Below are 26971 nucleotides of genomic sequence, written 5' to 3'. Positions count from 1 at the left end.
CCAGGACTCGAACTGGGGTCTCCTGCATTGCAGGCGGATTCACCAGCTGAGCTACCAGGGAAGCACCCAGCCTCAGGTTATTTCTCCATAAAACGAGGTTGCTGTTGGGATCCAGTAGGTTTACCTCGGCAGAGCCACCTGGTGCCCAAAACTGGAAGGGGAGGGACAAGGACCACACCACCGGAGGCCTAGCCCGCGCCCTAGAGGCTCCTGGGGAGGAGCCAGGCTAGCGCACGCTGAATGCTGCTGCTCCTGCTGCTAAGTCGCTTCAGTCGTGTCCGACTCTGTGCGACCCCACAGATGGCAGCCCACCAGGCTCCCCCGTCCCTGGGATTCTCCAGGCAAGAACACTGGAGTGGGTTGCCATTTCCTTCTCCAATGCATGAAAGTGAAAAGTCAAAGTGAAGTTGAATATAGAGGCCCAAAGTGCCCGAATTCCAGCTTCACTGCTGCGGGGCCCAGGACAGAGCTCTGCCCGGGAACAGGACACCGAGGCTCCGGTCTCTGCCCCTCACCGGCTGTGGGCCTGCGCGAGGGACAGTGTCTGTCTCCGAGCCTGGATCTCTCGAGCCGAAGCCGGACGCAGCGTTGCTTAGGTGTCCCTGGCCCGGCCTGACAGTGGGCGGGACCGTGGAGACGGGGCGGGGCTTCCGGTGGGCGGGGCACACGCCTGGCACCGCCCCCTGCACCTATCACGGCTTCTCGCGGGTCAGTCGCCATGCGCGTGGACTCAGCCCGCTCTGGTCGCTACAGGGCAGGCCCACAGGGTAAGGCTCCTTTGCCCCGCCCCACCGGGCTTCCTCCCTGGGCCTGACTCCCCCGTTCCCCTGCTCCCGGGGCACGACGGGGTCCCGGGACCCCCAGTTGAGGCGGCGTCTCTTCCCCAGATCTGCCCTGATCGGTGGTGAGTTCGAGGGTGGCGTTGCGGGCATGCTGGCGCTTAGGTCCCAGGCGCACCGGGAATTCCGCCTCAGCCCGGCTCTTTATCAGCCGCGGGACCTCGGGAAAGTCGCTGTGACACCCTGCCCGGGAGGGGCGAGGATGAAATCTCAGCACCATCCCCCGCCACACACACACATTCCACACCCGGAAACCCCCGCCTGGGAATGACTCTCGGCTTGCTCGAGCCCTGGACCCAAATCCCCCATGTCCGCAAGTCCTGGCAAGGCTTTCTGTGGAATGTCTGCCACCTGCCCCCTTGTGGAGGCGACAGGAAGGGCCGGAGGAGGACGGGAGGGACCTTGAAGGACAGCCCAACCCCCTCAACCCCCCACCCCAAGAGGAGCCAGCCTGGGCCTGTATACTGGCCACAGGTTTAAAATTAAAGCGGGCTGCCAGGCAAACTTCTGCACCTCCGCCTCCCACCTCTCCTGCATTTGGGAGGGGGTGGGGGTGGGCTATTTTTAGAAGGCAGGCGGGTTGGAAAGTGCTTTATTCATCCTGGAGGTTAGCAAGGCCTCCGGGAGAGAACAGAGGGGCCTGTGTCTCCCTCTGCCTCCTCCATGCTGACCCTGACCTTGCACCACCCACTGGGCCTGTGGATTTACTGAGCTAACATTTACTCAGGGCTCCCCCTGCCAGGCCCTGAGCTTCCTCAGGCCTGGGTCAGCCTGGCCAAGGGCAGGGGGCTAGGTTGGGGTGATGGGAGAAAGGGTGGCACACCTGGACAGTGAGCCCAGGCAGTGATCAGGTTTCCACACCCCAGGTCCACCCTGACCAGTCAGCAGAGCCAAGAAGCCGTGTCGCTGGACCCCTTGGAGGGACAGGCCCCTCACGTGGCTCAAGAAGAGGTGCTACCCAGTCTCCCACATGGACTGTCTGGCTGGCTGGGTAGGTGGCTTCCCAACTTCAGGAGTCCTGCACTAGTTGAGGCCAGCACTAGCCTCGGGCACCTCAGTTTCCTCATCTGTACAATGGGACTATGCAAGATTCAACCTGGGACAGGGCACCCCACCCATGTACCATTCCTGTGACCTACTGCACCCAGAGTGGGTAAGGGGTGACAGGAGGAGTCCTGCCCTCAGGGGCCAGCCAGGACTGGAGGCCCTAGGTAGAGGTGGGGAGGCCACCTGGAGGATGCTGGTCTCAGCCTCAGCTGAAGCGGGGCAGAGGGTCTCGGCAAGGCGCCAGAGGAGCGGACACGACAGCCGCACCAGCCATGCCCACGTCCAGTGTGGGACACCCAGTCACTCTGGTCTGGCAACCTGGGCTCTGAGCAGAGACCCTCGCCTGGAAGGCCACTGGCAGGACCCAAACTGTCCTCAGCCCCTGGAATCCCCACCCAGTGTGCCACTGACCACCAGGAAGAGCCTTTATTTGTGCTTCCCTCCAGAGAAGCAGGAGGGGTGTGACCCAAACCCTGGGCCGTGGCCAGGAGGGGGCTGTGGGGGGGCGGTGCCAGTGGACCTGGTGAGGCAGGAGGGGTGGTGGTCGGCTGTGCCCACTGGGTGCCCGGGCAGGCCCAGGCCTCTTGAAGCATCAGCCCAGCCCCTCCAGGGCGGAGGCCCCCTCTCAGCTGTCAGAGCCTGGCGACGGCGGGATCCGGCCGGTCCTTGTCCTACGGCTGGGCGCAGGGGGCCTGGCCCGTGGAGTTGGCACACTCGCCGTCGGTGTCAGCTGGAGCCTCCCCTGGTGCTCCCGGTGGACGCGGTGAGGGGGCTGAGGAAACACGCAGGCCTCCATGTCGGCGGGGCGCGCATTTCTGACAGGTTTGCCAGGAGAGGTGTGAGGGTGGGCAGGCCACAAGCTCCCCGCCGCTGAGGGGGCAGGGGGGTCACTGGGTGCGCGGCTCCCAGTGCAGGGGGAGGGCACGACCAGGCTCCAGGAGCAGGAGAACCTTGACCCCCGGCACAGCTACCAGTTTGGGGGTAGCCAACTGGGTGGAGACCCGGGGTCCGCCCCAGAGCCCAGGTCTCAGTGGTTACCCAAGGGGCAGGCCCTGGGCAGACCCACTGGAGGTTGAGGGGACTTTTGGGAGAGGTGGCGGTTAAGGTGCAGACAAGCTCTTCTGGGCCCAAGCTCGGGGAGCGGCGGACCATGAGGGCTGCAGGGCTGGGCCAGGGGCCGATGGTGGAGGAGAAGAGGGCAGGCAGGGAGGAGCAGCCCCATCTGAGGCTGAATCCCCGGGACTGACCCTTCGGGGCTCAGGGGACAAAGCTGCCCAGGGCACGGCTCACCCCTCGAGCATCCTCCCCGGGGGCCCGGCCGGCTGTTTCTCCTACGCGGCAGACTGACTCCTGGCTGATCCCTCTCCTGCCCACACATCCTCCTCCCAGAAACCTCCCTGGCCCCGGCAGCCCCTTGGCCTTTAACCAGGGCACCCACACCAGGACAGAAGCCTGCCAGCAGCTTCTGCACCCCCACCCACCCCGCCTTGCACCCACACCCTTACGCCTTCCAGGCCCTAGTGGGCAATGCACACTTGTCCCAAGGTGATGAATCGTGAGAGGAAGGGGAGAGGGCCAGGACCGGGTGTTGAGAGGTGAGAGCAAGGGTGCACCTGTGTGCCAGGCCTGGGGCCACACCTGGACGAGGGAGACGCCTGTGCAGATGGTGGGGAGGGCGGCAGGAAGGCCAGGCAGGCAGTGCCCAGGCGGCAGAAGCTCACCGGGCGGGTGGATGGGCGGGGTGCAGGCTGGCTGGAGGGGTGGAGGACCGGGCGTCGGACCTCTCTCGGGACCCCTACGGGGCCGCCCCTCACTCACCAGCAGCAGCCTGGGTCTGGGCAGACCCCCTCTGGGAGCCCTCTGGAGGCCAACGCAGCTCCCCGCTCTCCACCACACCCAGCTCGCTGGGCTCCACCACGATCGAGGGTAGCCGCTGGCCCAGCCGAGGGCCCTTCTCCCGGGCACCCACCATAGCCTGCAAGGGGGATGGACAGGGGGTCAAAGCAACAGTAGGCCTGAGCTCCCCACGGCCTGCCACGCCTGTCCTGCATTGTCCACGGGATCCCCCAGAGGGTCGCCGCCTTCCCCCTCCCACCCCTGGAGCTGGGGTGCTCAGCGCCAGAGCCACACAGATTCCACCTGGGCTCGGCCCTCAGGCCTGTTTCACAGAAGGGCCTGTTGTGTGAAAGGCCAAGGTCACACAGTGAGCAAGCTCAGGGCGTTTGTGCCTCCCTGGCAGGCAGCCTCCCACATCCCGCCGGGCCCCTTCCTGGGGTCTCTCTTACGGGCCCTTGGCCTCCTCCCAGCTCAGGGGAGCTGGGAAGCTGTTGCCATGGCAACCTGAGCAACTTCTCTGGGCTCATTGTTCAGTGCCCACAAGAGCATGCGGGGGCTGCCTCCACAAGCCCTCCTGGAGCCAGCCCTCAGCATCTCCGCCTCCCATTCAAGGCCTTCCAAGGTAGAGGCCCCGAGGCACCCCGTGCTGCACGCAGACCTGCAGCCCTGACTCTCCTGCGCCAACCCACCTCCATGCCTTTGCTCCAGTCGGTTGGGCTGGTCCCCAACCTCTTACCCAAAAGGCCGGCTGCTTGTGCACTCTGCCTTCCCCAAAGGCATGTCGAGGTGGGGAAGAGCGGGCATACGGCTGGCAGGACTTTGCTAAATGGCCCTCGCACCTCCCCGCCCCCTGCCCAGCAGAACAGTCTGAACTCGTGTTTCAGTATACTGTCTGATCAGCCTTTGAACAAAGTACCGCAGAGATCCTGAAGCGTGTCGCTAGGCTGGGACTTCTGTGGGATCAGAGGGACAAGACCAGCGACCCCGCTATGGCCCAGTGACTGGATCTCCTGGGCTCCACTGCTGGCCTTGCCCATCCAGGGGCTCCTCCCTGCCCCCACCCCGGAACCCTCTTTCCACCAACCCCGCCAGTCTCCTTCTTGCCCTCCTCCCGGAAGCCCTGCCGGGCCCCACCCAGGGCCGCTCCTCTGCCCAGATGGTACGGGAAGATCTGCCAGTGGAGTTTGGTGTCCACCCTCTCCATCCGCCCCCCACCCCCTGCCAGGAGGGCAACCCCAGGCTCCAGACAGGCCCTCGTGCAGCTCTGGGCTGTGCCCCCTCAGTGGCCTGCTGGCCCCAACAAGGAGAAGAGCCCAACTCCAGACTCAGAGCGACAGGCCTGGGCCTCTTGGGCAAGAACCTCCCATGTTAGCTCCATCAACACCTTCTGGAGAAGCTGAGGCGAGAGCAGGAGACCCTGGCATGGCCTCACTCAGCAGAGAGCAGACTGACCTTGGCGCAGGCCCTGGGCTCCCCAGGGCTGGCTGGGGTGCTCCCTGAGTCAGGAGAGCTGGGCCTTCAATGACTGTGTGCATCAGATTCCTGCGGAGGGGCAACCACCTCCCCCACCCAGATGGGTAAACTGAGGCACGTGCTGTCACAGGCCAGGGCTTGAGAGCGGCAGATGGCAGGTCCCCAACCACACACATACCTCTGCTGCCGGGCCTCCAGCCTCCTTGTCTGGGCCCAGCTTGGGCGCGGCAGCGGGCCGGGGGCCACTCATGCTGCAGCTGCCGTCCGGCTGCATGGAAACAAGGAGCAGAAGCAGGGTGCATGTTAGGGCCCGGATGTAGCGCCCCGTCCACTCCTGGAAGCCCCAGACTGCCCCAGCCCACACCCACCCCACCCCAGGCCCACAGCCACTGCCCAGGCTGGGCCTCCACCACTGTGGCTGCCCGCCCAAGCCACCATCAGGGAGGCGCTGGACAGGCCCCAGGTCGGGGGCCCTAGGCTGCGGCAGGAGGGTCCACTCCTCCCCGAGAACAGACGCCCCACACACACACCTGAGGCCCCGCCTTCAACCCCCACAGCTGAAGGGAGACTGACCCCCTGCCTGGCTGTGGCCACTTCCCCTCAGGCCAGGCCCAAGCGCCAGGGAGCCTGGCCAGAAACCACACAGCGAGGGCGCTGGGAAGAGGGGCCCTGCTAGGACTGCTGGGCACCAGACTAAGACGTTCCACCTGCACCAGGCTGGGCTAGATCTGGCGGGCAGGCAGCTAACTTGGGCACCGGCTGGGAGGCAGCAGGAGGCCTCCGACAAGGGGCAGGAGTGCTGGGAGGGCACCGGGCAGAGGGAGGGCGCTGGCCAGCCAGCTGCAAGGCTCCCAATGCCCTGCTGGTTGTGGGGGAGGGGTGCTGTGCACACCCAGCAAGAGGTGGGGGGCAGCTATTCCAGGAAATGAGTTCCTTTGACCAAAACCCAGCTTGGGTCAGCTCAGGTCCCGCTGGGACCCAGGGATTCTGGGGAGTGGGGGGTGGGCCACGTGCAGCATGGGGCCTCCAGGGCAGTGGTCAGCCAACATACCCACCCGAGCCTCCACCCAGTCCCAGAGCACGTGAGAGCCCTCCCCCAGCCCCTAGGCTCCAGGTCACCCCTTCCTGGGATTCCACCCCAGGATCCCAGAAGCTCAACTGGAGCCCAGGGCAGCCAGGGCCAATCCCAGGAGAGTGGACTCAGAGATCCAGATGCGAGAAAGACCAGAGGGAGACGCAGAAAGAACCGCGCAGGCCACAGAGAGGACGGAGGGATGACAGAACTAGAGGGCGAGATTGAGAGAGACGACAGAAAGAGGTGAGAGGTGATGGAGACACATGAGAGAGGGCGGCTGATGGAGACAGGCGGTGGAGCCAAGGGGGCGACGGGCGGCGGGCAGACGCCGGAGGGCTGCCTCCCCGCAGCCTGGCACCAGGGGCCCCTGCCAGTGGGGCATCCCCGAAGCGAAGGCTCGGCCACCCACACCTGCAGCGGCGGCCAGGTGTGGCGGGCCAGCCCATAGAGACGCTGCTCCAGCCCAAAGCCCGGCGTCCGGCAGCCAAGGGCTGGCTGTGGTCCCCACACCTCCCGTTCTCCAGGGAGCGCCGACTCAAACCCACTCCTCGCCCCTTCCTGCTCTCCCAGACGCCGCGAACCGTGGGGCGCTGGCCGGACGAGGGTGGGGAGGGGGCGCGCCCCGCGTCTCGCTCACACTCACCGCCAGCGGGTGCTTGCGCGGGGCCGGCACTGTCTGCTCCACCGCTCGCCGGGTCTGCCCGCCCTGGCTGGGTCCCCGCCTTCCTCCAGCGCGCTCTCCGCCCACAGGCGCTCCCTCGCCCGGCCCCTCGTCCACACTCGCGCTCCCAGGTCCAGCTCCCAGGTAGCACCCCGCGCCATCTACCCCCTTGCCAAAACCGCAGCCGCCCAGAACCTGATCCTGGTCACTCGAGGCACACAGCCTCAAGTTTGAGGTTCCGGAATTCGGGGGGGGGGGGTGGAATTCAGGGTGACTAGATATATCAGAGCAAGGACACCCTCCAGTTGGAAGGAGGAGTGTAGAGGACAAGGACCACACTCAAGTGTGAGGGCCAGTGCGTGTGTGCAGGGAGAGCGTCACCACACCAGTCCTCTCTTCATCCCTGATTCCAGGCCCCCAAAGGGACAGTCTCATTCAGCCTGACGTGTAGACCTGACTCCTGAGGCCGGGATGCATGCCTGTTGGTCCACCCAGCCTTCCACCATCCACACCTCACATCCACCATCATCTACCCAACATCCAACACCCAGCCCACACCCACAATCCACCATTCAGCATCCGCTACCCAGGCACTGTCATCTACTATGCCCATCTATTCATGTCTCTTCTACCATCCAATCATCATCCAACCACCAGCCAGCCTCAGCCATCTGCCATGCGTCCCCCACCACCAATAAACCAACAACTGTCCCATACAACCAACCACCTGACTTCCACCATGCAAGTTCCATCCACCATGCATCCATCCACAGTTTGTTGTGATCCACACAATCAAAGGCTTTAGCATAGTCAGTGAAGCAGAATTGGATACTTTTCTGGAATTCTCTTGCTTTTTCTATGATCCAACAGATGTTGGCAATTTGATCTCTAGTTCCTCTGCCTTTTCTAAATCCAGCTTGAACATCTGGAAGTTCTCAGTTCATATACCGTTTAGGTTGGAGAATTTTGACCATTACTTTGCTAGCATGTGAGATGAGTGGGTTTGTGCTGTAGTTTGAACATTCTTTGGCATTGACTTTCTTTGGGATTGGAACGAAAACTGATCTTTTCCAGTCTTGCGGCTACTGCTGAGTTTTCCACATTTGCTGGCATATTGAGTGCAGTGCTTTCACAGCATCATCTTTTAGGATTTGAAATAGCTCAACTGGAATTCCATCACTTCCACTAGCTTTGTTTGTAGCGATTCTTCCTAAGGCCCACTTAACTTCACACTCCAGGATGTCTGGCTCTAGGTGAGTGATCACACCATCGTGGTTATCTGGGTCATGAACATCTTTTTTGTACAGTTCTTCTGTGTATTGTTGCCACCTCTTCTTAATATCTGCTGCTTCTGTTAAGTCCATACCGTTTCTGTTCTTTATTGTACCCATCTTTGCATGAAATGTTCCCTTGGTATCTCTAATTTTCTTGAAGAGATCTCTAGTTTTTCCCATTCTGTTGTTTTCCTCTATTTCTTTGCATTGTTCACTTAGGAAGGCTTTCTTATCTCTCCTTGTTATTCTTTGGAATTCTCCATTCAAATGGGTATATCTTTCCTTTTCTCCTTTGCCTTTCACTTCTCTTCTTTTCTCAGCTATTTGCAAGGCCTTCTGAGACAACCATTTTGCCTTTTTGCATTTCTTTTCCTTGGGAATAGTTTTGATCACTGCCTCCTGTATAATGTTATGAACCTCCGTCCATAGTTCTTCAGGCACTCTGTCTATCAGATCTAATCCCTTGAATCTATTTGTCACTTTCACTGTAAGGGATTTGATTTAGGTCATACCTGAATGACCTAGCGGTTTTCCCTACTTTCTTCAATTTAAGTCTGAATTTTGCAATAAGGAGTTCATGATCTGGGCCACAGTCAGCTCCTGGTCTTGTTTTTGCTGACTGTATAGAGCTTCTCCATGTTCCGCTCCAAAGAACATAATCAATCTGATTTCGGTGTTGACCATCTGGTGATGTCCATGTGCAGAGTCTTCTCTTGTGCTGTTGGAAGAAGGTGTTTGTTATGACTAGTGCGTTCTCTTGGCAAAACTCTGTTAGCCTTTGCCCTGCTTCATTTTGTACTCCAAGACCAAACTTGCCTGTTACTCCAGGTATCTCTTGACTTCCTACTTTTGCATTCCAGTCCTCTATGATGAAAAGGACATCTTTTTTTGGTGTTAGTTCTAGAAGGTCTTATAGATCTTCATGCTTCTGCTGCTAAGTCGCTTCAGTCCTGTCCGACTCTGTGTGACCCCATAGACAGCAGCCCACCAGGCTCCTCCGTCCATGGGATTCTCCAGGCAAGAACACTGGAGTGGGTTGCCATTTCCACCTCCAATGCATGAAAGTGAAAAGTGAAAGTGAAGTCGCTCAGTCGTGTCCGACTCTTAGCGACCCCATGGACTGCAGCCTATCAGGCTCCTCCGTCCATGGGATTTTCCAGGCAAGAGTACTGGAGTGGGGTGCCATTGCCTTCTCCGATAGGTCTTCATAGAACCATTCAACTTCAGCTTCTTTGGCATTTGTGGTTGGTACATAGACTTGTATTGAATGGTTTGCCTTGGAAACGAAACAAGATCATTCTGTCATTTTTTGAGACTTCACTCAAGTACCGCATTTCAGACTCTTTTGTTGACTATGAGAGCTACTCCATTTCTTCTAAGGGATTCCTGTTCATGGTAGTAGATATAATGGTCATCTGAATTAAATTTGCCCATTCCAGTCCATTTTAGTTCAGACTGGTTCAAAATTGTGAAAGGAGTACATCAAGGCTGTATATTGTCACCCTGGTTAATAAACTTATATGCCGAGTACATCAAGTGAAATGCTGGGCTGGATGAAGCACAAGCTGGAATCAAGATTGCCAGGAGAAATATCAATAACCTCATATATGCAGATGACACCACTGTTATGGCAAAGAGAAACTAAAGAGTCTCTTGATGAAGGTGAAAGAGAGTGAAAAAGCTGGTTTAAAACTCAACGTTCAAAAAACCAAGATCATGGATCCAGTCCCATCACTTCATGGCAAATAGATGGGGAAACAATGGAAACAGTGATAGACTTTACTTTCTTGGGCTCCACAATCACTGCAGATGGTAACTGCAGCTGTGAAATTAAAAGGCGCTTGCTCCTTGGAAGAGAAGCTATGACGAACCTGCTGCTGCTGCTAAGTTGCGTCAGTTATGTCTGACTCTGTGCGACCCCATAGACAGCAGCCCACCAGGCTCCCCTGTCCCTGGGATTCTCCAGGCAAGAACACTGGAGTGGGTTGCCATATAGACAGCGTATTAAAAAACAGAGGCATTACCTTGCTGACAAAGGTCTATATAGTCAAAGCTATGTTTTTTTCCAGTAGTCATGTATGTATATGAGAGCTGGACCATAAAAAAAGCTGAGTGCTGAAGAATTGATGCTTTTGAACTGTAGTGTTGGAGAAGACTCTTGGGAGTCCCTTGGACACCAAGGAGATCAAACAAGTCAATCCTAAAGGAAATAAGTCCTGAATATTCACTGGAAGGACTGATGCTAAAGCTGAAACTCCAATACTTTGGCCACCTGATGGGAAGAACTGACTCTGGTGAAAAGACCCTGATGCTGGCAAAGATTGAAGGCAGGAGAAGGGGATGACAGAGGATGAGATGGTTGGATGGCATCACTGACTCAATGGACATGAGTTTGAGCAAGCTCCAGGAGATGGTGAAGGACAGGGGAGCCTGGCATGCTGCAGTCCATGGGATCAGAGTCAGCAACAACAAAATGCATCCATCCATTCACCACCACACCCACCACTTACAAGCGTCAGTACACCAGGAAAATACCCTTCAGTCCTAAATAATTCACCATCCATCTATCCACCATCACTGACTACCTAACAGCTTTCCATCAGTGTTTAACAGCTGTCTATCCATCTACGGGTGGTTTACTCGTTCGCCACGTATCTGGTTGTCAGTCACTAACCTACGGCTGCTGTCCATTTGCCTGAATTGATTCACCACTCACCCATTAGTCCCCGGCCGGTCAGTCACAGTTTGTTGTTGTTTGCTCACTAATCTTGTCTGACTTTTTTCGAACCTATGAACTATAGCCTGCTAGGCCCCTCTCTCCGTGGGATTTCCCAGACTAGAATTCTGGAGTGGGTTTCCATTTCCTTCTCCAGGGGATTGTCCCGACCCAGGGATCAAACTCTGGCATTGGTAGGCGGATTCTTTGTTCCTGAGTCACAATTCATCTATCCACAATTCAGTCACCAGTCACGCCCCATCCCTAACCCATTCATATGTCTATGAGCCACCATCTACCATCCACCCACTTCTTATCTCTGTTCACCACCCATCTATCCATTCATTGCCCATCTCACAATATCCTCTATCTATCCATCCATACATCATCCAGCCATAATTCATTATTCATTCAAAACCCATTCATGTATCATCTACCATCTATCCGTATTCATCCATTCTAGAAGAATTCATCGAGTGCCCTCTGTACACCAAGCATTATTTTAGATGCTGGGGACAGAGCAGAGAGACAGCACTGAGACCCATCCACCATTACAAACCATCCAGTAATTATCTGCACATCATCCCCCATTCATTATTCACTACTCACTCAATACCATCTTCATTTATCATCCATTCACCATCCATTTGCCATCTACCAATCTTCTTCCCTCTATACATTAAACCATTGATTTATAATATGCTGCTGACCACCTACCATCCATCTGAAATCTCTCCACCATCTTCCCATCCACCATTCACCTTTCATGCATCTATATTCCAAGATGTATCTGTCATTCAGCCATCATTCATTCACCACCTAACTGACATCTCTCTATCCACTATCCACCTTCCATCTACATGTCCACAGCACACAACCCATTATCTGCTGACCCAGCAACCATCGATTTATTTGCCATCCATGCACCATTCAGCCACCATTTACTTCTCCACCATTCACGGTCCATCCATCAATCATGTATCCATTCACATGTATCTATTAATACCATCTAACCATCCATTCTTTGTGGCTTAGATCCTTGACCAGCATCCCCTATTTATCCTCCATCCATCCATAATTCCATGATTCAGTTATTGAACAAGCATCCACCACTCACCACTTATTGCCTATAATGCACTATCTATGGGTTATTTCAGTATAAATCAGTCCCAATTTAGTGTCCAAGTTCACGCGCCCTCCATCTATCAATCTATCCACTCATCATCACTTAAGTACCATTATAGATGCATCCACCATCCACCATCTTCTGAGCATCAGCACCAGGATCTACCATGCTTCCAGCACCCAGCCAACCATTATCTGTACACCAGCCTCCCACCCATACACACTTTCTGCCTCCATCATCCATCTGTTAGTTCACCTCCCCATCCGGTCATTCATCCCCCACCAGCCATCTATCCACTGAGTGACTTACCCATCTATCACTCTGCCACGCATTCATCTATCATCCTTAGATTATATTTGTGTTATCCATACACATAAATACGAGTAAATCTTTCTCACTTCTCTTTTTCCACCACCCATCTCCACCCTTCACCCATCCACTCGTCTTCTGTCCATGCATTCATAAACTAAGCATTTATTTATTAATAACTGTTAATATTAAACATAAATATTAAACACTTATTACTCAGTGCTAGTGTGGGATTCTGGAATCATCAAGATGAAACAGATCCCATCTATATTCAGTCTGATGAATTCAGTCTGATGGTTAAAAAAAGGGAAATGTTACAATAGCCAAGACATAGAAAGAACCTAAATGTCCATCAACAGAGGAATGGATAAAGAAGACGCACACACACACACACACACACACACACACACACACACGTGTGCACGTGCCAAGTTGCTTCAGTCGTGTCCAACTCTGTGCAACCCTGCGGAGTGTAGCCCACCAGGCTCCTCTGTCATGGGATTCTCCAGGCAAGAGTACTGGAGTGGGTTGACCAAGCCCTCCTCCAGGGGCTCTTCCCCTCTCAGGGATCAAACTCGTGTCTCTTACATCTCCTGCATTGACAGGCAGTTTCTTTACCACGAGCACCACCTTGGAAGAACATATGTATATACTGTGGGGTACTACTCAGCCATCAAAAATAATGAAATAATGTAATTTGCAGCCACATGGATAGACCTAGAGATTATATACTAAGTGAAGTAAGTCAGACAGGGAAGGGGAACGTCATATGATACGACCTATTTGTGGAATCTAAAATACGATACAAATCAACAGAGGTGTGAAACAAAACTACACTCACAGATACAGAGAACAGCCTTGTGTTTGTGGGGGTGGGGAGGGAGGGACTGGGAACTTGGAGTAGCGGAGGCAACTATTACATCTGGGATGGAGAAACAGGGCCATACTATGTAGCGCAGGGAACTACAGTCAGTGCTCTGTGACAGACCATGGTGAAAAAATATATATATGCCATTTCCTTTCCCAGGGGATCTTCCCGACTCAGGGATCGAACCTGGGTCTCCTGCATTGCAGGCAGACGCTTTACCGTCTGAGCCACCCTGCTGCTGCTAAGTCACTTCAGTCGTGTCCGACTCTGTGCGACCCCAGAGACGGCAGCCCACCAGGCTCCCCAGTCTCTGGGATTCTCCAGGCAAGAACACTGGAGTGGGTGGCCATTTCCTACTCCAATACATAAAAGTGAAAAGTGAAAGTAAAGTCACTCAGTTGTGTCGGACTCTTCTCGACCCCATGGACTGCTGCCTACCAGGCTCCTCTGTCCATGGGATTTTCCAGGCAAGAGTACTGGAGTGGGTGCCATCGCCTTCTCCGCCACCCTACCATGCTATGTATATATATATTCATCTGGATATCTGGGTCACTTTGCTCTACAGAAGAAATTAACACAACATTGTAAGTCAACTATACTTCAATAAAATAAAATTTTTTTTTTAAATGGACCAGGTCAGACAGAGAATGATCAGTGTAAAAATGTATATTGTGTCCGAATCTTGGTGTGTCCCCCTCTGGCCATGGGGTGGCCGCCATAGCTCTTTGCACAAGTTTCCAAAGAGGAGGCCCAGGGAGACAGCGTCAGGGCAGGATCAGCAGAGGCCTGATCTGGGCAAGGGGGCTGCAGCAGGGGCCGCCTGATGATGTGGGTGAGAAAAGAGGTGAGGTGCGAAAAGCGGTCGGCAGATACGATGCGATGCTGGGAGGAGCAGCCAAGGGACTGGTCCCTGATGACAGCGGGGAGCTCTGGGAGGGTTTTAGGCAGGCAGGTCTTCCAGTCAGCTATGTGCTGAGACGGGACCCCCATACACACATCCACCTCCTCACTGGACAGAACGTGAACCTCAAGGATGGTGGGGTGCTGTTCTAGGGTCATGCAGCAATGCTGGGGCAGGCTCTGGCTGCAACTACACCATCGCAACACCCTGGCACCCTGTGTCAGGAGAGTGCCTGCTGGCATGCCCCCACCACCACCCCATCCCCCAAAAGGCCATGTCACTTCCTTTCCACCTGGGCGGGATTTTCTCTCCCTCCTTGTTAACGAGGGTGTCAGCTGTCACCCAAGGTGCTGCCTTTCACCCAAGGTGTTAGCCGACAAGGGCTCCTAAGAGGGCTCTCGGGAGGTGCTCAGGGCCACTGAGGCTCCAAGCCCTGGTGGAGGAACAGCGGAATGGGGACAGGGAGCCTCTTTAAAGACAGACCTGGAGGCCCAGAGCTGAGCCCACAGCGGCCATCTTTGGGGCCGGTCTTTGCCTCCAGCCTCCAATTCTGCTTCTCCCCCTCCCTGCTGCCCTCCACCGTGGGCCCTTCTCCACTAGGGACAGACAGATCTGGAGGCGGGAGCTGTGTGTCCCGGTGGCGCCCTGCCTTCGCTGTGTGCCCTTGGGAGGCCCTGCCTGCTCTGGGCCGTGGTGTTCCTGCCAATGCAGTAAGAGAGTGTTGTGCCGAATGAAGAGTAAGGACCAACCATCCCTGAGGCTCCCTGGCCTCAGCGAGGCTGCAGTTCTCCTACCGGTCCCCTCCCCTACACGCACCCTCCAAAGCTTGAATGGAGGTGATGGCACCGCGCGGCTGGGGGCACTCAGAGTGGGTGGAGGCCTGGCTCTGGGGCAGGGAGGTTTGCTCTTGGCGCCCTCTTGTGTCAATTCTAGTGTAAAACACCCCAGACCGCAAAACAAGAGCAAAGGGAAATTCCGGTGTTAATTTCAAGTGAGCACCATGGTCCAGGGCTTCCCTGGTGGTTCAGACTGAAGAATCTGCCTGCAATGCAGGAGACCCAAGTTCGATACCAGGGTTGGGAAGATCCCCTGGGGGTAGGGCAGTGGCTACCCACTCCAGTATTCTTGCCTGGAAAAGCCTGGCGGGCTACAGTCCCTGGGATCAAAGAGTCAGATACCACGGAGTGATGACCACTTCACTCTCACCTCGTTCCTGTACTTTGTCCTCAGGTGCGGATCCTCTGTGAGGCGCAGGGCTGGGACGCAGCGCCTCTGTCCTTGGTGGGCTGCTGGGCGGAGGGTCCTAAGTAATGACCCCAAGGGAGGAGTGGACCGGCCCTGGGGATGGGTTGACAAAGAGGCAAGAGACAGCTCCTGGCCGGAGCTGGAGGGAAGGGCCCTGAGGAGGGATTTCCAACGGCTAGCTCCAACACTGAATCCCCAGCCCCTAAATTAGACTGGCTGACCGCACAATGTTTCTGGACGTTTCTCTTTAACGTAAACAATCCGATTTCAGCCTTTTAAATGCAGTAATAAGGGAATCACACCAATAGAGGCAGCCCCTGGAGGCACCGGCGCCCTTCCCTGCGGCTCAAGGTCCCCAGGAGCTGCCGACGTGGCCATCAGTCCCATCACAGCACCCCTCGAGGCCTGTGACGTGTCCACCCAGGCTGAGAGCCGCACCAGGACAAGTGGGGGCTGGGGGAACCTGTCCTCCCAGTGAAGCTGCAGTGGGGATGGGTGGGGGGGACCCGGGCCTGCCCCCAGACCCGAGCTGCCCTCCTTGACCTGCACTGCGGCTGCCCCGAGCCTGAGCGGGGTCCGGGCATCTTGGGGTCCTGAGTCACGCGCCGAGCAGGCCGACGGCCCCGAGGCTCTGGGGTGCGGGCGGGGCGGTCCTCGGGGCCGCGGGCCTTCTCTCGAGCGCGGGCTCCTAGCCGGCTCCCTGCGCGGCCCCGGCTGCTCGCACCCGCGAGCCCAGACTCGGGACAGGCAGCTTGTGGGCTTGGGGGCCTGGCCCGCCTCCGACGGTGGGGGCGGGCGGCGGAGAAAGCGCCCAGCGCCGCCGGACACGCGCTCTCGGCTTGGACGTGGGCGGCCCGGAGTCTGTCTCCCTGTCTGTCTGCGGGTCCCGGCGCCCGTTTCCCTCCATGGGGCGGGGCGGGGATTCCGGTTGCGGGAGCCAGAGCGGGGGTCGGGCTGACCTTCCTTCCTCTCTTAGCGCCGCAGCCCTGGCAGGTCCGGAAAGACAGAGGCTCGGGGAGCGCGGGTCGCCTGGGAACCCAAGGCGGAGCCGCACGGGATCCAGGGCCCGGCGCCCTGACACCCCGCCCTCTGGCCGAGGAAGGGCTGGCTCCCTATTTCAGAGCCCTGGGGTGCTTGCTCGCCCCCGCCCCCCACCCCCGACCCGCGCAGGGAGCTCCGCTCAGGAGGAGAGGGGGCGATTGGGGTATGGCTCCACCCGCCGCGCCCGGAGGACAGGTGACCTGCGACGGGGAGGTGGGGGGCGTGGAGGGGGTGGAGCGGGTATGGGAGCGATTGAGGCCACGAAAGAAGGGGAAGGCACCGCGCGGGCCAGGGGGCGAAGGGACGCTACGGGGGGTCCAGAGCCCGGGCCACCGCGGTGCTGACCGAGGCCACCGCCGCAGGGGCCACCCGGTCATCCCGGCCACGGTGCTCCGCCTGCAGAAGGGACGGTGTTAGCGCCTGCCCCTCTTTCTGCCTCACCACAATTCTTCACGCTGTCCGCAGGGCGAGGATGGGGTTGGGCAGGGCTCCTGGTCCTGGGTTTTAGTCTCTAGAGCCTCCCAAGGGCTCGCCCACGGCCAGGAACAGAGGGCAGCACGCAGCAGGCCTACACCCCGGAGGCTCCAGGTCTTGCCCCACGTGGCCACCCCAGCTCAGCCGCAGTTTCTGCTTCACAGGTCCGGGGGGCAGATTGCTCTTCAGGTGAGCGTGTTCCACCTGGCTCAGGTGTGTCCGACTCTGTGTAGCCCACCAGGTTCCTTTGGGATTTTTCCAGGGAGGAGGACTGGCATGGGTTGCCATGCCCTCCTCCAGGGGATCTTCCCGACCCAGGGGTCCAACCTGCGTCTCTTATATCTCCTGCATCGCCAGGCGGGTTCCGCTAGTGCCGCCTGGGAAGCCCGGCCGCCCTGGTCTATGAGCAGTGACTGTCCTGAGCCTGGTGTGTGCTTAGTTCCTAAGCTCAGTCTGACTCTGTGACCCCACGGATTGTAGCCCGCCTGGCTCCTCTGTTCATGGGATTCTTCAGGCAAGAGTGGGTTGCCATTCCTCCTCCAGGGGATCTTCCTGACTCAGGGATCGAACATGCCTCTCCTGCGGTCCTGAGCCCCTTTGTGTAATAAACAGAAAGTTTAAAATCTGTGCCCTTTTATGCATGTACATGTTTGTACAGCATTGAAATGTTCTGCAAGTCCAGCGATATTCTAGCTGAGCCTGCTTGGCTCTTCCTGTGTACAAGGCACGGTTTGGTGCTTTGCCAAGCTCATGTAATCTCGGAAACCCTGTGAGATGGTATCTTATGACCTCATCCTACACATGAAAAGACCAGGCACAGAGAGGCTGAGGAACCTGCCCGGGGTCACAGAGCTGCGAGGCGGGGCTCTGCTTTGAGTGGGCACGTGAGACTTGCTGCAAACCCCTGGGCTAGGCTGCTGTCCTGGGGTGCGGGGCTCGAGTGGGCAAGGCGGCACACCTCTCCCCACACATCCATTCAACACTGTCGGGCCACAGGCTGGTCGGGGCCAGCCAGTCCGGCGGGTCCTCCAGATACCACAGCAGCCTGGAATCGAGGGGCTCAGACACCGCGACCAGAGACCAGAGCGGGAAATGGCTTGCCCCAGGGCTCCCAGCACAGAACCCAAGCTGGGACTTGAGTCTTCCCAGCCCCTCCTGCCTTCCAAGGGGAACCCTGGAGTCCCCCCGCTTCCCCCCACCATCCCTGCCCCAGGGGTGACCAGTCACTGCGGCTAACAGGATGGACGTAAAGTCCTTGACCTTGTGGAAACTGCCCACTCCCGTCTCCCTCTCCTCTGTTTACTGGTTCTCCAGAGCTGGACTCTAAAAGCGACTACAGTGAGATGTCCCTGGCAGGCCAGTGGTTAAGACTCTCCGCTTCCGCTGCAGGGGATGTGAATTCAATCCCTGATAGGGGGCTAAGAGCCCACAAGGTGCGCGGACAGAAAATTTAAAATTAAAAAAAAAAAAAGCCCCGGAGTGACTGCCCCCGCTACTCGCCTGGGGGCAAAGCACTGACTGCTGGAGCAAGTCCTGAGCAAAACCGAGGTGGGCGCCGGTGGAGAGCAGGCGTGGGCCGGACTCCTTTCTGGGACCCAGCCCTGCCTGCCGGTAGGGCGGAGCAGGGTTCAAGGCCCGGAGGCCTGGCGGAGCTGCAAGCCCAGGCCCGGACACCAGTCTCCCCGCTCCCAACGCCACGCCCACCTCCGGCTGGTCCTTCAGCCTCGGGGCCACCGTTTCCTCCTGCGTTCCTTCACCGAGAACCAGGGTGACATCCGCTGCTCCGGGCGCACCTCGCCAGTGGGAGCAGAGGCCCCCTAATCCCGCGCCCCAGGACCCCGCGCTCCTGGCCCTTCCCAAGTTGGGCGGGAGGGTGGGGGAAGGCCGGAAGAACTGCTGGGAGGGGTGACCAGGCAGCAAGTCCCCTGAGCTGAGACCCTCAGACTCAGGGGAGTCAGCAGGGGGCCCGGCTCTGGGTCCTGAAGGCTGCTGTAGGGAGATTATCCCTGAGCTCTGCTAGCAGCCGCGGAAGGTGGGGGGTGCGGGTGTTAGTTCCACCATAAAAATAGCGATTTTAAAGGTAATACGGCGGACACCACCCTAATGGCAGAAAGCAGCGAGGAGCTAAGGAGCCTCTTGATGAAGGTGAAAGAGGAGAGTGAAAAAGTTGGCTTAAAACTCAATATTCAGAAAACAAAGATCATGGCACCTGGTCCCATCACTTCATGGCAAATAGATGGGTAAACAATGGAAACAGCGATATACTTTATTTTCTTGAGCTCCAAAATCTCTGCAGATGGTGATTGCAGCCATGAAATTAAAAGACACTTGCTCCTTGGAAGAAAAGCTATGACAAACCTAGACAGCGTACTAAAAAGCAGAGACATTACTTTACCGACAAAGGTCTGTCTAGTCAAAGCTATGGTTTTTGCAGTAGTCATGTATGGATGTGAAAGTGTGAAAGTCCCTCAGAAGTGTCCGACTTTTTACGATCCCATGGACGATACAGTCCATGGAATTCTCCAGGCCATAATACTGAACTGGTAGCCTTTCCCTTCTCCAGGGTATCTTCCAAACCCAGGGATTGAACCCAGATCTCCCATATTGCAGGCAGATTCTTTACCAGCTGAGAAACAAGGGAAGCCCAAGAATACTGGAGTGGGTAGCCTATCCCTTCTCCAGCGGATCTTCCCAACCCAGGAATTGAACCAGGGTCTCCTGCATTGCAGGTGGATTCTTTACCAACTGAGGAAGCTGCATGGATGTGAGAGATGGACTGTAAAGAAGGCTGAATGCTGAAGAATTGATGTTTTTGAACTGTGGTGTTGGAGAAGACTTTTGAGAGTCCCTGGAACTGCAAGAAGCTAAAACAAGTCAATCCTAAAGGAAATCAGTTCTGAGTATTCATTGGAAGGACTGATGCTGAAGCTGAAGCTCCAATACTTTGGCCACCTGATGCAAGAGCTGACTTATTAGAAAAGACCCTGATGCTAGGAAAGATTGAGGGCAGGAGGAGAAGGGGACGACACAGGATGGGATGGTTGGATGGCATCTCCGACTCGATGGACATGAATTTGAGCAAGCTCCGGGAGATGGTGATGGACAGGGAAGCTTGTCGTGCTGCGGTCCACGGGGTCACAAAGAGTCGAACACGACTGAGTGAGTGACTGAGCAACACCAACAATGGTGATGGAGAGGTGGTTTAGGAGGAGTCCTTTGTGCCCACTCCACCCATTACCTCCCTTACTCCTCACAACTTTGGGAGGTGGGGACGTGCAGCAGGGAAGAGGGATTGGCTGTCAGGTGTGATCATCCCTCGGACTCAATCAAGTGAAGCGGGGACTGGCTGGGCCGTGTCCAAACTAGATGTCCCCCCAGAGGTCACCGGGGCTTCCCCCCCTCGCTGACCGGGCGAGCTGCCATCAGGTGCCCAGTGTGGCAGCAGGCTGCACCCGTGACTGTGAGTCAGGGTCTCCAGCCCCCTTTCAGACGGGGAGCTGGGCTCCCAGCGTTGGCCTGGGTCTCGTGCCCTCACCCAGCCCGTGGAGCATCCCGCGTGGGCAGCTTCGGAGGATGGCTGGGGGGGACGGGTGCTTTTGGATGCAGAGAACATTCCAGGCGTTTCCTGCAAGGCTGTGCCTGAGGGGACCAGTGGGGCGGGGCTCACAAACCAGGCCTGGGTCGCTGCCCCGCCCCACCCCGCGCCCCCACTCCCCACCCCATTGCTTCCTGCACACACATCCAGGGGGCACTTTTTTCGGGTCCACCCTTGGCAGAGGACTGGTTCATGCCCCTGACCTTCAAAGTCCTCCACGTCGTCAGCTGGGAGGCTGAGAAAGAGGAAGAGAAACACCCTTCAGGAAGAGCTGTGGCCTAGTGAGCCAGGCAGCAGGAAACCTCAGGAACCCCTGGCGGGGTCGCCGTGGCCAAGGGACCCAGGTGGCGGCTGGCAGGGAAGCGGGAGTCGCTGGGCCTACCAGCCAAGACCCGCCATGCACGTGCAGGCCTGCCTGCCTCTCTGCTGGGCCGCCTGGGCCGCCTTCGGTCCCTGCTCTGAGCCGGGGAAGCCTCACGGGGCTGCTTCTGCTTCCTTTCCATTCGCTTCTCAGTGACAGTGTCCTGGTGGCAGGAGTCGCCCCCATCTGCAAGGCAACCCCCCTACCCCCGTCTCATCACCGTGAGCACGTCCTCACAAGCCCTCACTCTCTGAGATGCTCTCTTTCGACTCCTCTGTGCGCTGCTCTGTAATCTGTCCCTGGACCAGAGAGGATGCTCTGGTGACAGTCTTGGCTCTTGCCATATCTTCGGCGTGTGGCATCTCAACAGGGATCGAACCCTCGCCCCCGGCATTGGGAGCATGGAGTCTCAACCACTGGACTGCCAGGGAAGTCCCTGTTTCATTTTTTTGGTGGCTCCATGGAATTTCATACTTTGGAGGTACCATTATGTACCTATTTATCTACTGAAGGACACTTTAGTTTTCATTCTTTTAATTGTAAGTAACCGGGTCATGAGTATTACTGTACGTAGGACTGCACTGATCAGAGTCCCAGCAGAGGCCCACGGAAGCGGGCGAATCCAGGAAAGCATAAAAGTGGGTTTATTTACTGGGGTCTGAGCAGGATCCCAGATACTCGGGGAGGGACGGCGGCTCCGAAGGTGGTGACAGGTAGGTGGGGAGGGGCCGTGGAGGGAGGAGTGGCTGGAACCTGGGGGCAGGTGTGTTAAAGAGGGGCCCGGGGCAGGCTGTGGCTGCAGCCATGGGACGGGGGATGGTGGGGACAAGATCCCAGTCTTCCTCTCCTGAGCTCCCCCTCCCACGGGTATGGCCCGTCTGGAACACAGAGCAGGCAGAGAAGGGCGGAGAGTGGCCCTGGAGGGGCACCCAGCCCACAGCCTTCAGCATCCACCCCTGTTCCCTGGGGGACACGTGTCCTCAACACTCAGGACACACGGGCTGCACCAGCCTCTGATCACCTTGGGTGATAACAACCAGGAAGGGGGCCGGCCTGAAGCTGGAGGCACCCCCCCCCCAATAAGGTCTCAGGGGGTGGAACCGGACAGCTGGGAAGAACACAGCCACCCCCCACCCCTCCCCGGGGGGTGCTTGCTGGGACAGAGCCTGCTTCTGACATGCTCTGCAGCCGCTGAGCCCTGGGTCAGGCCTTCAGTGGCACTTTTTTTTTTTTGCAGCTTTATTTATTTATTGGCTGTATTGGGTTTCGTTGCTTCGAGGGCTTTTCTCTAGTTGCAGTGAGTGGGGCTACTCTCCAGTTGCGGTGTGTGGGCTTCTCATTGCGGTGGCTTCTCTAGCTGTGGAGCACGGGCTCTAAGTGTACGGGCTTCAGTAGCTGCAGCTCACCGGCTCAGTAGTTTTGGGGCATGGGCTTAGTTGCTCTGTGGCATGTGGAATTTTCCCGGACCAGGGATCGAACCCGAATCCCATGCATTGGCGGGTGGATCCTTATCCACTGATCCAGCAGGGAAGGCCAGCAGCGCTTATTTTTTAGCCTTGGTGGGATGACCCAAACTTTTGTTCCCTCGGGACCTGAGTGCTTTCCGAGCCTATCTTTAAGGATCGCCCTTCCTTTTGCCCAGTAAAAAGCATTGAGCGCCACAGTGAAATCCCAGGGTGCCACACGTAGTCCACCTGGCCCCAACATGTAGCTCAGATCAGATCCCCTCTGATGACTGGAATCAATATGCCCTTCTCTGTCTGCTGGTTCAGTGGCATGAGGAACCAGAAGTACCCGGTTGGGGGAGGAGACAGCCTCAGCTTTAATTCATCCGAAGCATGAATGCATTTCCTGATGGAGACATTCCTTTCTTGGACACTAGTCCAAGGTCACAGGAAGGAAAGCAAAAATTCCTCCAGTGTGTTCTTTGGTGTAATTGTGGGAGGGACGACTCCCACCTCCACTGCTGGATTCCTGGAGCCAGGCGTTTGGGCTGTGGGGGAAGGGCGCCCTGCAATGCCTGGTGGGTCAAGGCGTACCCCACACCCTGGAGAGCAGCACTTAGACCTTGCAGGGTGTTGTCTCTCACCCAGCATGGTAAGTAGCCTCTGCAGACCGTCCCACCGTTCTCCCAAGCCAGCTGCTTCTGGAGGATGGGGCATGGGGTAAGTCCAGGGAATTTCTTGGGCAGGAGCTCTCTGCCTCACTCTCTTCATCAGAAAGCGAGTCCTTCAGCCCGAGGCGATGTTGCCTGGGTTGCCATGGTGATGGATAAATAAAGCATTCTCCCAGTCCGCAAATGGTGCTGCCGGTAGAAGAAATGTGACTGGAAAGGCCTCACCTGAAATTCCCAAGGGCAATTTGCTGCCCTTTCCATGATGAAAGGAGTCCTATGTCATCAAGCTGACCACCAGGCACCAGGCTTGTCCCTCTGGGAAATGGTACCACATTAGGAACTCAGTGTGGGTCCCCACTGGTGACAAAGTGGGCACTCAGCCATAATGGAAGCCAAGTCAGCCAGGGTGAGGGCAGTTCATACGGCCGAGTCCCTGCATAGACTCCATTTCTGCCCTCTTGGTCACTTGTACATGTACCTGATGAGCAAGCACTGGGGCAGGGGAGGGGAGAGGCTGACGTCCTCAGAAACAGATCGCCTTGTTCACTCGACACTTGAGAACTTGCTCCCTGGCAGATGTCCTTTGGTGTGTATTCATTCTCGATTTGTGCCCTTTCTGACAGGTCCATCTGTGTGCCTTTCCCCCAGATCTCCAAGGAAAAGTTTATTCTTTCCAAGTCTCTAATCAGCTGGCCAACCTGTTAACCACTGCCCATGAGTCCACATCAGTTCAGTTCAGTCGCTCAGTCGTGTCCAACTCTTTGCAGCCCCATGGACTGCAGCACACCAGGCCTCCCTGTCCATCACCAACTCCTGGAGCTTACTCAAACTCATGTCCATTGAGTCGGTGATGCCATCCAACCATCTCATCCTCTGTCATCCCCTTCTCCTCCTGCTCTCAATCTCTCCCAGCATTGGGGTCTTTTCCAATGAGTCAGTTCTTTGCATCAGGTGGCCAAAGTATTGGAGTTTCAGCTTCAGCAGCAGTCCTTCCAATGAATATTCAGGACTGATTTCCTTTAGGATGGACTGGTTGGATCTCCTTGCTGTCCAAGGGACTCTCAAGAGTCTTCTCCAACATCACAGTTCAAAAGCATCCATTCTTTGGCACTCAGCTTTCTTTATAGTCCAACTCTCACATCCATATGTGACTACTGGATAAACCATAGCCTTGACTAGACAGACCTTTGTTGGCAAAGTAATGTCTCTGCTTTTTAACATGCTGTCTAGGTTGGTCATAACTTTTCTCACAAGGAGTAAGCATCTTTTAATTTTGTGGCTGCAGTCACCATCTGCAGTGATTTTGGAGCCACACAAAATAAACTCTGTCACTGTTTCCAGGGTTTCCCCATCTATTTTCCATGAACTGATGGGACCGGATGCCATGATGTTAGTTTCCTGAATGTTGAGTTTTAAGCCAACTTTTTCACTCTCCTCTTTCACTTTCATCAAGAGGCTCTTCAGTTCCTCTTTGCTTTCTGCCATAAGGGGAGTGTTATCTGCATATCTGAGGTTATTGATATTTCTCCCGGCAATCTTGATTCCAGCTTGTGCTTCTTCCAGCCCAGCGTTTCTCATGATGTACTCTGCATATAATTTAAATAAGCAGGGTGACAATATACAGCCTTGATGTGCTCCTTTCTCAATTTGGAACCAGTCTGTTGTTCCATGTCCGGTTCTAACCGTTGCTTCCTGACCTGCATACAGATTTCTCAAGAGGCAGGTCAGGTGGTCTGGTATTCCCATCTCTTTCAGAATTTTCCACAGTTTGTTGTGATCCACACAGTCAAAGGCTTTGGCATAGTCAATAAAGCAGAAATATATGTTTTTCTGGAACTCTTGCTTTTTCAATGATCCAACTGATGTTGGCAATTTGATTTCTGGTTCCTCTGCCTTTTCTAAAACCAGCTTGAACATCTGGAAGTTCATGGTTCACGTACTGTTGAATCCTGGTTTGGAGAATTTTGAGCATTACTTTACTAGTGTGTGAGATGAGTGCAATTGTGCGGTAGTTTGAACATTCTTTGGCATTGCCTTTCTTTGGGATTGGAATGAAAACTGACCTTTTCCAGTCCTGTGGCCACTGCTGAGTTTTCCAAATTTGCTGACATATTGAATGCAGCACTTTCACAGCATCGTCTTTTAGGATTTGAAATAGCTCAACTGGAATTCCATCACCTCCACTAGCTTTGTTTGTAGTGATGCTTCCTAAGGCCCACTTGACTTCACATTCCAGGATGTCTGGCTCTAGGTGAATGATCATACTATCCTGATTATCTGGGTTGTGAAGATCTTTTTTGTATAGTTCTTCTGTGTATTCTTGCCACCTTTTCTTAATGTCTTCTGCTTCTGTTAGGTCCATACCATTTCCATCCTTTATTGAGCCCATCTTTTCATGAAATATTCGCTTGGTATCTCTAATTTTCTTGAAGAGATATCTAGTCTTTAGAATCAACATATTTGCCTTCTGGAAGAATTGCTCTTCACCATAGTCTTTCAGGGCTTCTCCTGAGTGTGTCTGTAAAGCCACAGCCATCCATCTTTTGTGGGAGTCACCACACCAGGCAGACCAATCTTTAAATCGGACATGCATGTTTTCATCCTCCATTGATTGATCACGACACTTCCCATGGGAGCATAGCTGTGGGGTTTTTAAGAGTTGGTAAAACAGATACCATGGAGTCTAAGTCACCTACTCATGAAGTTTACTTGTTCCTTCCAAGTCTGTTTGGGATCAGTTTCATTTTACAGTGGAATGCTATGTACATATCTACATTTAAGATTTAGTAGGTAAGACAATATCTATTTTATGATGGACATCTTGAGTCATAGTTTCTTGGTTATCCATGGTTAGGCATTAAGTCTCCATCTAGACCCAACAGCAAGCCAGGAACAGACCTTGAAATGGAGAAGAGTTGTTGGCAGAAGAAGACATGGTCTGCAACTTCCCTGGTGGTCCAGTGGTTAAGAATCGACCTGCCGATGCAGGGGACCCAGGTTCGATCCCTGGTCCTGGAGGAGTCCACATGCTGTGGGGCAACTAAGTCTGTGCAGCACAATGGCTGAGCCCACGTGCCACAATGACTGAAACCCCCACACCTTAGAGCCTGTGCTCCACAGCAAGAAAAGCCCTGCGTGCAGCAGCAAAGACCCAGCACAGCACTCTCCCCACAGACAAGCAAACAAACCCAGGGTCTGTTGGGTCTTGGGGCTTAACTGCTTATGTGGCAGGGCAGTTTGCACCAAAGCCTGGACCTGCATTGTTCTGAATCCACTTTTTCTCTGGGCTTCCCTCAAAATTGACAGTCTTCATGGGTACCCAGCAAATGAATCAGAGAAGCTTACCCAAGTGGTAAACATATCTAGAAAAGCCAAAGAAGGCAATCAGGTACTGTTCCTCTGCCTTCTTGGTGGGCCTTCATATATTTGAAAATGTCTTTATTTCCACCTTCATTCTTTGAAAGATATTTTTGCTGGGTATAGAATTCTGGGGGTGGCAGTTATTTTGCTTTTATTTTGGTACTTTAAAGATGCCACTCCAATGAGACGTCTTCTCATTTACACAATTTCCAATGAGAAATTTGATGTCATCTTTATTCCTCTGCATATAATGTGTCTTTTCTCCCCTCTGGCTGATTTTTTTTTTCTCTTTATCAACAGGTTCTGAGCAATTTGATCATGATGTGCTTTAGTATTACTTGTTTGTTTGGGGGGTTTTATTGTTTTTTCTTATGTTTCTTGTGCTTGTGATCACTGAACCTCTTGGATTTGTTATTTATGGGTTTGATCGAGTTTGGAAATTTTTCAGCCATTACTTCTTCAGATTTTTTTTTTTTCTGTCCCTTCTCTTTCTTGTTCTTCTCCTTTGGAACCCCAATCCATATATTGGATCACTTGATATTGTCCCACAGTTCAATGATGTTCATTTTTTTTAATTAAAGATTTTTTTTTGGCTGTTCAGGGTCTTCCTTGTGGCACACAGGCTCACGAGCTGCGGCCTGGGCTCAGTAGTTG

The 26971-nt window shown here is 55.3% G+C and overlaps 1 protein-coding gene and 1 long non-coding RNA gene across 3 annotated transcripts; one reads left to right on the top strand and one right to left on the bottom strand.

Annotated features, from left to right (window-relative positions):
* The first annotated feature begins 653 nt into the window (after window positions 1-653).
* LOC133234633 (uncharacterized) lies at window positions 654-13675 on the top strand. Its single transcript, XR_009732235.1, has 4 exons — window positions 654-767; window positions 1706-1830; window positions 6338-6513; window positions 13384-13675. It is a non-coding gene; the product is annotated as an uncharacterized LOC133234633 (long non-coding RNA).
* LBHD2 (LBH domain containing 2) lies at window positions 2294-7226 on the bottom strand. 2 transcript variants are annotated; one of them, XM_061395452.1, is made up of 4 exons: window positions 6914-7226; window positions 5374-5463; window positions 3705-3861; window positions 2294-2658 (listed from the first exon to the last, which is right to left on the bottom strand). In XM_061395452.1, the coding sequence occupies exons 2-4, from the start codon at window positions 5443-5445 to the stop codon at window positions 2558-2560; spliced, it is 330 nt and encodes a 109-aa protein (XP_061251436.1). In that variant the 5' UTR covers window positions 5446-5463; window positions 6914-7226; the 3' UTR covers window positions 2294-2557. The 2 variants fall into 2 exon arrangements, with proteins under 2 accessions (XP_061251436.1, XP_061251435.1); XM_061395451.1 differs by lacking the exon at window positions 6914-7226 and having other exon boundaries at window positions 5374-5873.
* Window positions 13676-26971: the final 13296 nt, after the last annotated feature.

This window comes from Bos javanicus, chromosome 21 (genome assembly GCF_032452875.1).
Source record: "Bos javanicus breed banteng chromosome 21, ARS-OSU_banteng_1.0, whole genome shotgun sequence".
Taxonomy (NCBI): domain Eukaryota; kingdom Metazoa; phylum Chordata; class Mammalia; order Artiodactyla; family Bovidae; genus Bos; species Bos javanicus.
The sequence above is the reverse complement of the archived record's forward strand: the minus strand, read 5'-3'. Positions and strand labels throughout refer to the sequence as shown.

Bases quoted from the DNA above. Each gene is read 5' to 3' on its own strand.
- LBHD2 (XM_061395451.1), bottom strand. From the start codon at position 5,469: ATGCAGCCGGACGGCAGCTGCAGCATGAGTGGCCCCCGGCCCGCTGCC. The intron at 3,862-5,373 runs GTATGTGTGTGG...TCCCCCTTGCAG, and splicing joins CTGGAGGCCCGGCAGCAGAG to GCTATGGTGGGTGCCCGGGA. The intron at 2,659-3,704 runs GTGAGTGAGGGG...GTGTTTCCTCAG, and splicing joins CCAGACCCAGGCTGCTGCTG to CCCCCTCACCGCGTCCACCG.